Source organism: Tiliqua scincoides, chromosome 7 (genome assembly GCF_035046505.1).
Source record: "Tiliqua scincoides isolate rTilSci1 chromosome 7, rTilSci1.hap2, whole genome shotgun sequence".
Classification (NCBI taxonomy): Eukaryota; Metazoa; Chordata; class Lepidosauria; order Squamata; family Scincidae; genus Tiliqua; species Tiliqua scincoides.
The window spans coordinates 45,015,049-45,028,842 of record NC_089827.1 but is presented as its reverse complement, the minus strand read 5'-3'; the positions used below and the strand labels follow the sequence as shown (position 1 = coordinate 45,028,842).

General features: G+C 43.7%; 1 protein-coding gene and 1 pseudogene across 1 annotated transcript in view; one reads left to right on the top strand and one right to left on the bottom strand.

The window, feature by feature from the left end:
• Positions 1 to 13,794, top strand: part of PKP2 (plakophilin 2) — a 66,173-nt gene that overhangs the window by 43,215 nt on the left and 9,164 nt on the right. The window contains exons 6-7 of the mRNA XM_066634084.1: positions 53 to 230; positions 13,358 to 13,475. Coding sequence (XP_066490181.1) covers positions 53 to 230; positions 13,358 to 13,475 — 296 coding nt within the window. The remainder of the gene's footprint in view (positions 1 to 52; positions 231 to 13,357; positions 13,476 to 13,794) is intronic.
• Positions 2,773 to 2,890, bottom strand: LOC136658205 (5S ribosomal RNA; annotated as a pseudogene).

Below are 13,794 nucleotides of genomic sequence, written 5' to 3'. Positions count from 1 at the left end.
CCCTGTAATTGAAGAGGAAGTTTTGGCATCCTCATTTCTCTCTCTTTTGTAGGTTTGTTATGGAACCTGTCCTCCAATGACCAGCTGAAGAGCCTGCTCATCCGAGAGGCCCTGCAGCCTCTAACAGAAACTGTTCTCATCCCTTATTCGGGCTGGCCAGATAGAGATTATCCAAAATCAAGCATCATACAAGACCCTGATATCTTCTACAATGCGACAGGATGCCTGAGGTAAGCTGTGCCCTGATGACATAACCAGATGAATCCTGATTTTCTGAACTTCTCATTGCCCAAGTGAATGTTTGCTTTCAGGCTATGTGTGAGTCAGCGGTATGCAGTATGACTGGACCTCAAAGTACGCATTGCCCAGCAATGTCTCTACATGTCTTTGACAGTCCAACAAATAGAATATATTCATTTCTGTATGTACGTGAGGATGAGAACCTGTTAAGAAATGCCTTGTATGCTGTCATTTGAATGTGAGATATAGTTACCAATACCTTTTATTTGCCCTGCTCCTGTGCTTCAGCATCAAATACACAGAAATAAGCAGATGAACTTTCCCCATCATCCCCATGCCATGAAAAGTTTTATCTGCAGTGTGTGGGGCACTTTTCAGAATAGCAGGTCCCTGCCTTGAGGAGGTTACAATCTAAAATTCAATATAGGGGAGAAAAATGGAGAGGAAAGTAAACGGGGTAAATATTTGTTCGTGTCAGTTACTCGTAGTTAGGATCAGAGGGGGATGAGAACTAAGGAGTTGAACCAGAGTCTTTGTCCCTCTCCCAAAATATCCCCCAATCTTGCCATACTCCAAAATCATCCACTCTCAGTTCCTTAAGGACATATAATCCCTCTTTATCTCTCTCTTGGTGCTGACATGATTCCTCCCTCACTTCTGTTTGCAATTATAATATTGTCCTAATCCAGATGTGGTTTGCTCATTCTGAAGGATTTTGCAGCAGTGTGTTCTTTCGGTTTTGCAATGTCTTTATTCACAGGGGAAAGAGAGATGCAAATTTAGCAGCAGAAAGAATCTGGTTCCTAGAAAACCAGGGATGGTTCAGAAGTGCATGCCTCGAGCTGTCTGAATAATGAGGGGCATGACCTTCATAGGTCTGAACGGATATTTAGCAAAGTCTCGCTAAATATCAAGTATTGACAAATATGAGCAACTGGGGCCAGCAGAGGAAGGCAAGATAGACCATCCCTCACAGAATGTAATGCCTCTCAGTGTGTAAAACACTTGATAGATATGTGCTTAAAACAGGACAGAACCTTGCAGAAGTTTCGCTGAGTACTGGATCACAGCCCTTGGACATTTCAGGGCTGAACAGATTCACCTGTGGGATAATTACCAGTTAAGGATGAATTGTATGAAATTACTTGAGCATTACCAGGTTTTATGAGAGTTGTGCCATCCATTACACCGGAATGATTTTATGTGGCCACTACTCCCACCAATCATTAAATGTATTCATGTATTATCTTGTCTCCCAAGCCCTGCTTTCAGTGCAAGTCACAAGCAGTTAGCATTGTAAGGCTCAGTCGTGTTTATTTGATGAAGATTTATTTCACACCTTTCCAATTTGTAGCAAGGCACTCAATGTGGTTAACATCAGAGCTGCCCCAGGCTGGCTCTGGCACCCACCATGATCGTTGCCCCAGGTGAATGGAGCTTACCTTTCTGCCCGGAGGCTGCTCTGTTCAGCTGCAGATTGCCCCCAACCTTCACGCCGGCCATCTGCTCATGTCTGGAAATCTGGGTTGCAAAGCCTATTGGGGCAGCAGACTCCAGAAACGGCTGGCCAGTGTGTACAGCAGAATGGAGAGGCCCTCAGGCAGAACAATAAGCTCCATCTGCACCAGGGACACCTTTACCGGTGCACAGTGGTCTCCACTTTAGAGACTGCTGCCATAGAAGGATATGGGAAGGGTGTGTGCCCAAGGTAACTCAGCCAGTGTGGAGCCCCCTCCCCATTATGGCCATATATTGGTCATAAAAGTGCAGGGCCCAGGGTGCCCCCCCTTCCAGAGGCCTACCCAAGGATTGGCTCTTGTTCACATAATAAACAATATAAATTGAAAAGCAATATAGCAGTCTGGACATAATATAAGAAGTAGTGGACAATTGTAAAAGCTATGCAAGAACAATTATGCTGTGCTGAAAGCAGGCCTAACCCTAACCAAAAGTCTTGAAAAAGCATCAGAATATTAGCAGTGCAGGGACAAGTTGGGTCTCTTGGAGCAGGAAATTGCACATCCTGGGTTCCATCAGTGATAGAAAGGGCCTTTTCTTTTGTTCCTGCCAATCATACTTCTGAAGATGGTGGCATTCTGAAGATGGTGCACAAAGGAAGATTCATTCAGGAGGAGACAGTCCTTTACTATTCCAGCCCAAAGCCATTAAGAACTTCAAGGGTGATCATCCTCTGGAAAGAAACCCAGTATCTTTTTTGCCAGTTCATTGGTTGCTATTTGCTCGTTTTTCAAGCTTTCGATAAAATGTTAGAAAAACAAGACTTGTTTGGTATAGAACATGAAAGATCCTAGATCTCTCACCCTCTCCAAGCTGGTTCATGCATTACATGGAAAGTTTGTCTTCAAGTGGACACTTGACTGCAGCTTCAGCCAGCGTGGAATGCAGCTGCACATATTTGCAAGTACAGAAGATGGGACTGTGCAAGAAAGTGTAGTTAACCTGTTTCTACAAAGAGGTTAACTGTTTGTAGGTTATGGTTGGCAACCTTCAGTCTCGAAAGACTATGGTATAAGCCTACAGCATCCGGTATTCCCAGGCGGTCTCCCATCCAAGTACTAATCAGGCCTGACCCTGCTTAGCTTCTGAGATCAGACGAGATCGGGCACGTGCAGGGTAAAATTCTATATGTTGCACTACGTGATTACACCTGCACATAATGCGTGGTGTGTATGCAGAGTATACTGATTCTGAGAAGCAATGGCTGCATTGGCTTTTCAATGTGTGTATCCCCACCAGAGTTCATAGCATTGCAAACATCCACCTTGATCACCCACCCCCTTATTTCCCTTGTGGTAGTATTTTCCATGCAGGAATTTTATCTTTTGAAATGTACCCCTTAGCCCACCTCCTTAGATCTCTGCTCACACAATGTCCACATGTTCACCAAATTCATGGAGTGGAAGCATGATCACACCCTCCTTCCCCTGCCTGAAACGTGTGCAAAATGTGTGCAATTTGTATGCTCATGTACTCTTCCACAACACTGGGTAAATGAGCAGAAGTCAGGAACCAGTATCAGGGGCAGCCGAGTTGCACAAGGAAGGAGCAGGTAAGGAAGCATATCGTCCACTTCCTGCTTACTGTTAGTGAGCAGAAAATGGATCAATGCAGTGTGGGCTAGAGGGAAGCAGCAATAGACTTGGGGTGGAAGGCACCCCAAATCCGCCACTCCCCCTGCTGCTGATGTGGGCTGCATTACCCCTTTCATAGATGGGCAATCAGTGGATGTGACCCCACCCCATGTACTCATCTGAGCATATGAATACCTGTTAAGTTATAAGGGGACAATTACATATCAATCTCATGCTCACCTAAGGGAAATGCACTCACATTTTTATGACAGTATATTAAGATTAAAGCCCTGCTGTGATAGGAATTGTGTGGTTTTAAAAGGTCACAGGCCTGAGGCATTTATAGTCTTCCCAGACAAAAGATAACAACGGAGAGAAGCATCTTGAGAGGACAAGTAAATACTGCATGTATTTGATGATGATGGACTGCATTGGAATCTGTGCCTCATCCTTCCAAGGCCAGAGCTTTGGCTATTGAATGAAAATCACTACCCACTCTTCAGCTAGATTTCTACACAGCAAATTACTGTTCAGAAACAAGACATACGATATTGACTTCCTTGTTAATAGACCCATTAGATGTATACAAATGTAAAAGGAGAATTCATATGGCATTTGAGTCAAATGAGGATAAAAAACAAGCCCTCCCCCCCACACTTTTAGAGGTACAGATAGTTAAGGTGTAGGATGGAAATGTCAAAACAAGGCCCTGACAATCTGTTCTTCTTCAAGAGCTGCATTGTGCTAAAGTCTTATCCAGGTAATTAACAAAACATGGGAAAAAGCAAATCTGGAGTTTGCTCCAAATTCCTTTCTTGTGCTAAACCAAGAAGTTCCTTTCTTGTATCATAGATTATGCCAACTGCAAGCCACTCCACTCTCCTCCGACTTATGCCAACTCCTGAGGTGACCCATAGGGGCTGCAGTGGCTGCAAAGGGGCTGCAGTTTCCCCTTACCTCTGGCTGAGCCACTTTGGCACCTTATCTCGTGCTAGATACAGCACAAGCCTCCTGGCCTGCTTGTTCCAGCGCAGGATAGGATTGCGCTGTTCGTGTTAGAAATGAGAAGTACACCTTGGTCTTTAAAAGGTAAATAAATAGTGCTTACACTAGCTGAATATTGTTTCAGGGAATGGGTGCTGGTGTTTGCCACCTTATTTGTTTTTTCAGCCTTGTTGATGTTTGCTATTTTCTTTTCAAACGGCTTCATGGGCACTCCTGCTGTTGAATTGCCATGTGGGGAGCGCTCCACTTTGTGATCCACAAATCAAATGCAGATAGTAACACTTTGGAATTGTTACTAATTGTCACAAAATCAGAAAGAGTCAGAGTTGAGGATACTGTGTCAGTCTTGGTTGGCATTGGCACAGGTACTATCAAATAGGTGCTTATGATACTCACTCAGCCACAGAACATGCCCAAACTCAAGTATGCTGTTTGCTAATGAATGGATTATATATTCCCAGCACACTATATTGCAGTCTAAGCACTGAGGAATGTGGCACTCTTAACATCAGGTCACCTTTCAGATCACCTTTCAAGCACAGACCCTTCACCCCGGCTTTCTCCCTTCCCCCCCCCCACTCTAGAAGAAAAAGCAAAACTCTATAGACCAGTGTTTCTCAAACTGTGGGTAGGGACCCACTAGGTGGGTTGCGAGCCAATTTCAGGTGTGTCCCCATTCATTTCAATATTTTATTTTTAATATATTAGACTTGATGCTACTATAGTATGTGACTGCATTTGGGGAAATGTTACAGACCCGTACTTTTAACAAGCTACTATATATATTCTTTTAACAATGATAGTCAAAGGGACTTGCTCCTGGGTAAGTGTGGTTAGGATTGCAGCCTAGGATTTTTAAAAATGTTCCTGTTTGATGATGTCACTTCCTGTCATGACATCACTGCCAGTGGGTCCTGTCAGGTTCTCATTCTAAAAAGTGGGTCCCAGTGCTAAATATGTGAGAACCACTGCTATATACCAAAGCCAGACTCTTGGGATAGTTTCTACAGTAACTGTAAGGCAGAAGCAGAGGCTGATGAGGATTTTTGTTTGTAAAGGAGAAACACAAACGCTTTCACCCAAAAGATCACAAAAGGTCTTCCTCAAGATTTGGCTATTTGAGCTCACAGCTCGGTTTTCCATTGCACATTGTTGGTTTCGCAGGTTTAGTTAAGGCTCAATAACTGTGAGAGTGCTACAAGGCCACCCATATCATTTCATTACAAATAATTAACCAATGCAAATAGAGAACTTGGGCAATTGACTTTGAAACATTCAAACTCACACAAGCAGAGACACAAGCTTTGGTTGGTGGTGGAAGAGTTTCAGTGTCATCACTGAAGCGCTAGTTACTTTGTCCTGTGTCACAGTGCATTGAACTGATCACTGTAACACCTCAGAACTTTGGCTAGCATCCCATTCCTCCCACACCTTCCTTCCCCCCCCCACCCCATTCCACCCCTGCATGGGTTTACCTGCTCTGGTGGGTCTCCATCAATCGCTGATCCACTGTCTTGCACAGGAAGATTCTGGCAGTACACGTTGCTCTATAGCTGCTTTGCAGCAGCTGGTGCAAGCAGGACTCACATTTCACTGGCGAGGCATACTATTAGGATTGGGCTGTAAAACATTTAGGTTCAGCAGATCATAAAAAGGGTCTTTGAGGTGGATACTGGGAAGGTACCTGTCTTTTCCTTGGATGTTTCCTGCCTGCAAATCTGGCCCATCTATGATACAGCTTGAGGAACTTGCAGGTTCCCAGGGGGTGCCTGCTACATGCCTTTCTTCCAACTCTCTGGATTCATAAAGGGGGGACAAAGAGATTGGGGAGTGTTGGAGAAGAGGAGGGTGGTGTGAGCATGCTGTCGTCTACCGCTCTTATCTCCCTCGTTCAGTCTATTCCCACCTTCCTTTTTTAAGCTAAGGAGTCAGAAGGGAAATAGCCAAGGTGGCAATCCTTGGGCTGCCATGTACAGGAGGGGAGCAGGCATGCTGCCTCTGGCAGTGTCAGATCTTGCGCTGGTCCTACCTTATTCCTGACAGCGCAGTAGTAACATGCGGCACGACCAGTAAATGGCACTCTCTTTTCTCACACCACATTAACACCTCCAGAGCCTTGCTTCTTTCTGTGGAATTACTATCTCTTATTCATGGATTGGAAGCAAAGAAGATCCGCTGAGGCAAGTGACGAGGTGTGTGGTGCAAAGCGGCGCATGGGAGAGGAAGCATGCCGAAAAATAATTACAAAAGATTACAAATCTCTAATTAGTTATCCCTTTTGTAATAGCTGACGCATGGGTTGTTTGAGTTCTCGCTTGTAGCCTGCAGCCTATATGGCAGGAAGAAAGCTTTCTTTTGCATCATGTAAGATTTTGAGGTATGTTGCATTATGTAAAATACATACTTGAGTTGCTCGAGACATACATCTCATCTGCGGAGTTAACAAATTGATTGCAACAAGAGAGAAATTTGCACCAAAGGGGACGGTGCGGGGTGAGGGGCAAATATACTTAAATCTAAAACACAATTTAAGGATTGCAGAATGATCCTAAGAGATGGTGCTCAATTCAGACAAGCCAACTAAACAACCTGGGCCCAGAGTGTCTTTCTGAAAGCCTGTTCCCTCCCCCTACTACTGAGACAAGGATTTGCCCTGAATTTCTCTGCCTAAGGAGACTAGCTCTGTAGGTGTACAGAGCGGGTGTTTGTGGTGGGGCCATTTGTTTTGGTTCTCCTTCCCAACGTACCATTCCAGAGGCACATTTTGCTTCACTGAGCTTAAAGAATCGGATCGCCTTTACTGGTTCCTCAGCCAACACACTAGTTGCTGATTTCAGAGTTTATGCCACATGAATAAAGGTTCATTTAAAATCTTCCACCCATGTGGCTCTTCTATCAGTGCGCTTAACATACCAGGCAATTGATGCACTTCCCCAGAACCAACCCATTGCTTGTGCAAAAACGCAATTAGAGAGGAGGTCTTTAGATAGGCATGGGAGAGAGCATAGAGGCAGTGACAACCATGCTGGTTGGGATGTACGGTAAGTATTGAGCTCCCCATCTGAACAGAGAAATTAGGGGTTTCAGATTGATGGGGTAATTGTAATGCCTCAAACAACACATTTATTTACCATATTTTAGGGTTCTAGCTCATAGGTAGATTTTAAACCCAAATGAGCCAGTCAGCTCTAAGTCTGTTGTTGTGTGAGAAATTGTGTTTTATGTATGATTGTACTCTGTAACATGTAACTAGACGTTTTTAAAGCAGATTTAAAAATGAATAAATGTGTTTGTGTCCAGAGTGAGGATTTGTAGCAAGTAACGATAATTCTGCAGTCACTTGAGTAAAAAAGTGCAAACGTTTTGTGTACCTTGAGAGGCAAAGAAATGTTTACTTATGAAACCGTTTCTCTTTCTGCTGATGACAAGCTTCATCCTAATGTCAGTGTTAGAAAATGATAATTGTGTACACAGAGGGCTGTTCCGGGAACTGTCAGGTCTTGGACCTCTGAAACAGAAGCTTTGTTTACGACTGAGGGAGAAGAAAGCTTGGCATTATGCCTTGAGTAGGAGGAAGACTGAGGTAAATCAAAAGGGATGTGTTTGTTGCCTAACAACCTGCTGGAACCGGCTTTACTATTTAATGCGTTCCTCTCGAGAGCATATGTAAAACCTGTTTCCCAAGGCTAGTATTAATTGGGTGCCATTTACACCTGTATTTTCAGTCAGCAGCAGGCTTCATAGTAAACTGATGTATACTGAGTCACACTATTGAATACTATGGGACTTGCTACTGAGTAGGCATATATAGGATTGTGTTTTGAGTGGCATACTGCCTCTAAACCCAAAAGTAGCATGTCCTTTACAAGACAGTAGACCTACCATCAATTTGTCCAAACCACTTTTAGAGCCATAAAGCACAACAGGTAGGAAATTTCAGAGGCAGCACCATTTCTCACATGTGTATTCATATACATTCATCCTTCACCTTATCTCCCCCTCTCAAGAAAAAGGGTCTGTGAGTTTGTGTCTGTGAGTTTAGATTTTTCACTTCAGGCATGGGAAATGTCCAGGGCTGATAGTATCAATAATGTACTTCACTTGTGAATCTCCACCTGTTCTTTATATTTGCCCTGCAGTCGTGAAGAAAGATGTAGATATATCATAATCCCTTGCATAGCATAAGGGAGGATTGTAGATGCTGGTTTCTAATAGAACACCCCAGCCTAACCAGTTTTGCCCAGGAGTCAAATAGGAACACTCTGTCCCAGAATCATGGCTCCTTATCTGCCCACCACCGATTACATGTGAGCCCTACAGTAGCAGAGTTATTTTGTCACATTAGTTCCAAACAGTGGTTCCAATGATCCACTGTTCAAGAGTAATCCCACTGAGAGTGTGGTGCTTTGCTTTTTAACTTGCCTCCCTTCCTAATTGAGAATCATTTGATAAGCAGTGAAATCTCACTTCCAGAGATGTTCTTGTCCCAAGTAAATGGTTGACATTTTGCCTCTATAGAGTATGTGTGTGCATTACAGCATAACTAGCATGACATCAAACAAAAAACTTGTTCTGTGATGTTGTGAACAGTGAAAGTACAGATCTCCCCTCTGGCATGAAACATCCACTCACATGATTTTTTGTGTGTGCATGTGCTGTCCTTTGTGCTTTGCTCCTGCAAATGTTCCACCACAGCTGTCAAACAAGCAGATTTACAGAAAGCATACCCTGCTCTTTCTTTCATTGGCAGATGTCAGATCTCACTCTCTATGTTCTGCAGCCAAAGAAAAGCCACAGTACCAGGAGCAGCTGGGAGATGAATACCATCTTCCAGCTGCTGAGCTCAGGATATAAGATTTTTATAAGCATTTGTCCTGGATCTTTCAGCACAGTATGAACCCAGCTTTGTTACTTGCATGGCAGATATACATTCTAATAAGTTGCAGCCCTGTTTCAGATCTCAGTCTCCTGTCATGTATTGGGCGAGCTACCTGGCTTTTTCTGTTTTTGTAACATGTGTATGATTATTCATTTATGCATTCATCCTTCACTTTACCCCCCTATTGCAAACTTAGGGGGGTTTGGGGTGCTCAGAGTTCTTGGTTCTTGAACTCTAAAGCCCTCAAGTCCCCTCTGTTTTAGTAGTACTGCCACCACCCTGTATGTGCCATGCCTCAGTCCAGGGACACTGAGACCCTCTAGTCTTAATTCTATTCCTTGCAGGCACTGAGCGCTTTCTCCAATTAACGCTTCAGTCCTCAAGTTACTGGACTTTAGTGAGTACTTGGTAGTTTGCTGAATGGCTAGGCAGGATTCTGAACCTTTGTCCCCAACAGACAATGAAACAACTTAGTAAAAGAGATTTTAGTTTAATAAATACATAAGGTTACATAAAGTTACAGTAAGGCAGCAAATGCTAGAGGCATAAACATCTAGGAAACATATCAGCAATAAAATAATCTCTATTAATCCCTATCTCTCACCTGGGTCAGTTACTCTTGTAGATCTTCTAGCTCCAGGGCTACCTATGAGGCCAGGTGCTCATGGTGGACAATGGAGCTCAAAGCGTGCAGGATGTTGCCCCCAAACTCTGTCCAAGAAGGAACACGCACACCCCTTGGGGCACTCATTATTACACTTCTTATGCTAATAGTGCTGAGGTGACTTCATACTTATTTAGACTGTCCAATGAGAAACTTTTGAGGACAAAACCTTCTTAAAGTTGGCCTGGTTGCTAGCCCCTCATAGTTCTTTACCCCTCCCAACCGGAGATTCACAGCTGCACTCCATCACACTGGATCAGGCACCTCTCCCTCTACTAAGGTGCTAAACATTCCAATGGGTTGTAAACATTCCCATGGGTTGTAATTCGTATTGTCTGTCCTTTCTGGCCAGCAAAGGAGAGACAACAATCCTTTTGTTTATTTACCCACATTCTTGCAGCTTTATTTACCCACATTCTTGCAGCTAAGAACTGCTAGCAACTTCTTCATTACTGACTTAGTTTGGTTCAGGCTTCACATGCTAACCTAGGCCTAACATGTACATATTCATCACACACACACACACACACACACACACACCCAAAAGTTTACAAATTTAAAAAGGAAGAATGATACAAAACAGCTCTGGGAATTGGGTGAAGTGTTGGTGACCTCAAAGATATGAGAACTTAAACACCCCCTCCTATCTGCTGAGTTCCGCTTCTCAAATGCTCCCCACCCCTGCATTTGTGATCTCAGCAATCCTAGTTTTAAGGACACGCATTTGCCAAGGCAGCATGCTAAAGGGACTCAGGGTTAGTCCTAAAGACTTCACCATAAAGTTTTATGGAAGGAAACGAAGGAAGTAAGAGAGAAGTGAAGTTCACATTAGTGGATTGAGAGGGTGTTCCATGTATAAGGGGCAATCAGGGAGAAGGGGCAAAGCTGTTTGAGGAAGCAGCAGACCTCTGGGTAATTGAGGGTAGTGAAACTGAAGGAACGAAGGTCACAGGTATGAGAATAAAGAGGTGGAGAGAAAAAGCTGTGGATGACTTTGCAGGTAAGGACCAAGAGTGTGCTGGACAGGGTTGTGATTCAGTGGTAGAGCACATGCTCTGTATACAGAAGGTCCCTGGATCAATACCCGGTATCTCCAGGTAAGACAACAAAAATTTGCTGCCTAAAATATGGTGCTGTTGCAAATCTGTGTTAACAATGCTGACCTGGTTGAACTAGTGGTCTGATTCCATATAAGGCAGCTTACTGCAACCTAGAAATGAACTGGAAGCCAGTGAGGGGACTTTAGGAGGAGTGTTTCATGATCGGAATGTGAGGAGAGGTGTATTATTTTGGCAGCAGAATAAGTTGATTAATGTGTCTCCACTTTAAGAAGCATCTTGTACTGCAGGTAAAGTAAAAGAGGAAGGCAAAGTGAAGAATGGGAGAGGTATATATTATGGTCCTGTACGTCCACAGCAGTACATACATTGCTGGTGTTTTCCAGGAGGAGGGAGGCACATTTATTCTCTACTGAAAACCTTGAAAGAGGAATTGAGGCTGAAAATTCACAACATACTTCCCTTGCTTTTCCTAGGTCTAAAGGCACAATTCTCAATACTTAGGCAAAACCACAAGGCAACAATCCAGTGTCATGCTTTGTAGCAATACCTAGCCATGTCCCTTTGCTGGGCCTGCAGCTCATTTTGTTTGGAAATCAGAGCACCTCACTTCACTTGGAGCCATAGTGTTGAAAATTCCATCCTTATCACTCTTGCCTTGTTTAGTTCTCCCCCTACCCATGAAACTGTTCTGTGTGCACAAGCAAGGCCATTGCAAAAGTCACTGCTGTCAACAAGAGCTCACAAACAGACAAGATTGAGAACTTGTTAGTTCCAACCCAGTCATAGCTCTGTAAAGCTGAGCACAGTCCCTTTAATAGTAGATGCCAACAGTGAGCTGGAAAATTATATTAAAGAGGGGGAGGCATAAAGTCTCAGCCTATCTCAGGACAAAACTAGACGTTTATCTAAGTCAATGCCGCACTAGCCGAGATGGTGAGGAGAGAGGAATTTTTAAGCTCGCCAGTGTCCACAGTTCTAGTTTGCAAATACTTCACCAGCCTTCCTCACTTCTGGGTTTTTAGCTAATTTAAAATTGGAAAAACTGCTGCTGGGGGTGAGGCATTTGCAAGAGACAATCTGCAGACAAGGAAAAGGTAAAACCCCAGCAGCTGATTGTCTTTGGGTGGTAACTTATAGTAGTGTTTAGTTCTACCCTTGTTTCAAAAAGTACTTAAAATTTTAGCAGACCAACCATTGAACACTAGCAAAACTGAAAAAAAGAAAATACGTGAACAGGGTTGGGATGTGTTTTGGATTGACTGTGGTAGTATGGCTTGAATTATTGTTGCCAAGAGTTGAGAAAATTGACTGCATCTCTACCACTATTGAGTTGTGAAGCAAAAGTGCCATGTTTTTCCTTATCAGCAGAAGGATAAAAGAAACTATGTTCTTCTCATTTCTATTTTTTCAGCCTGATCTCTTGTTTCATTTACTTTAAAACCCAGTCCACTGTTTTCAAAGGGGAATTGCTCCCAAATGTATTGGACTTGCAGCCCAGTCCTATTCGGACACAGCACCAACGGCACATTGACACGAGCATGACATCCATCATATGCTAAGCCAGTTCTTGTGGCACTACATTGTCATGCATCTTTAGAGCCAGGTGTACCTTCTTGGGATGTGCTTTCCAGTGACTTGCAGTGAGATCCAGGCCAGGGGAGGCAACACACTGTGCAGGCTCTCTGCTTTTTTATTGGGTTTAAAAAAAACAAAAACTGAAGAAAAGCTACTCTTCCAGCTGCCTCCCCAGAGCTTGCTGATGCAGGCGAACTGCTATTTTTTGATTGGCTAGCCAGCTGCCCTGCTTTTTTTTTTTTAAATTGGAAGACACCCAAGATTCCAGTTTAACCTGCTGGAGGCAAGTCTTCCTGCTACCTCCCCAGAGAATGATACAAGCACTGTCTTTTTTCTTGCTGAGTAAATGGAGGTAACTCTCCCTGGTTGCACAGGCACCCCTGCCTATTTTGTCTCTCGCAAGCAACCACAGCAGTTGAGCTGATGGGCAGCTCTGCTTCTTCCCTCCATGTTTGTGTGTGTGCACACTGCTTTAAATGGGCAAAGGAAAGCAGCTTGGGAAAGGCAAAAAGTACTTTTTTTTCAAAACTTGTTGGGTCTTTTTTATTTTTACTTGCTGGGCCAGGTGAGGCTCTGCCTACCCTGACCACATGTCACTGGTGCTGTCATGCCTTTTAAGCCATTTCTGCCCAACATTGCCTATCCACGACAGGGACCATGTACACCTATGGGCTGGCCAAAAATGGGTTTTAAGGACAGCCTTGATGGGAATCTGATCCAAATCAGTCTTCACAAGGGTACTGATCCTGTGCTACAGAAGCAAATGCCCATTGCGAAATTAGATATAAGAAACCAAGTGCATAGTATCACTATAAACAAATTTAATTCCCTTTTTTCACAGAAATATGAGCTCTGCTGGTCCTGAGGGGAGGAAAAAGATGAGAGAATGTGATGGGTTGATTGAGTCACTGGTGTATTATATCCAAGGAACCACTGCAGACCATCAACCTGATGATAAGGTAATTGCCTCTGCCTGCACCTTGAGTGGGACGACATATAAAATGGCGGAAATATTTTTATACCTTCATAGTGACTTCTCCAAATGAATAGATATTCTGCATTGAGATTAGGAAACATCCCAGACAAGCCCTGCCCAAAGGCATAAAGTGGCCATAGCTCAATAGCAGAGAACACTGATTGCATGCAGAAGGTCTCAGCTCTGGTCCTTGGCATCTCTGGGTAGGGCTGAAAAAGACTCCTCTCTGAAACCCTTCAAAGCCATTGCCAGTCAGTGTAGACATTGGTAACCTCCATAACCAATGGTTTGACCAGGTATAA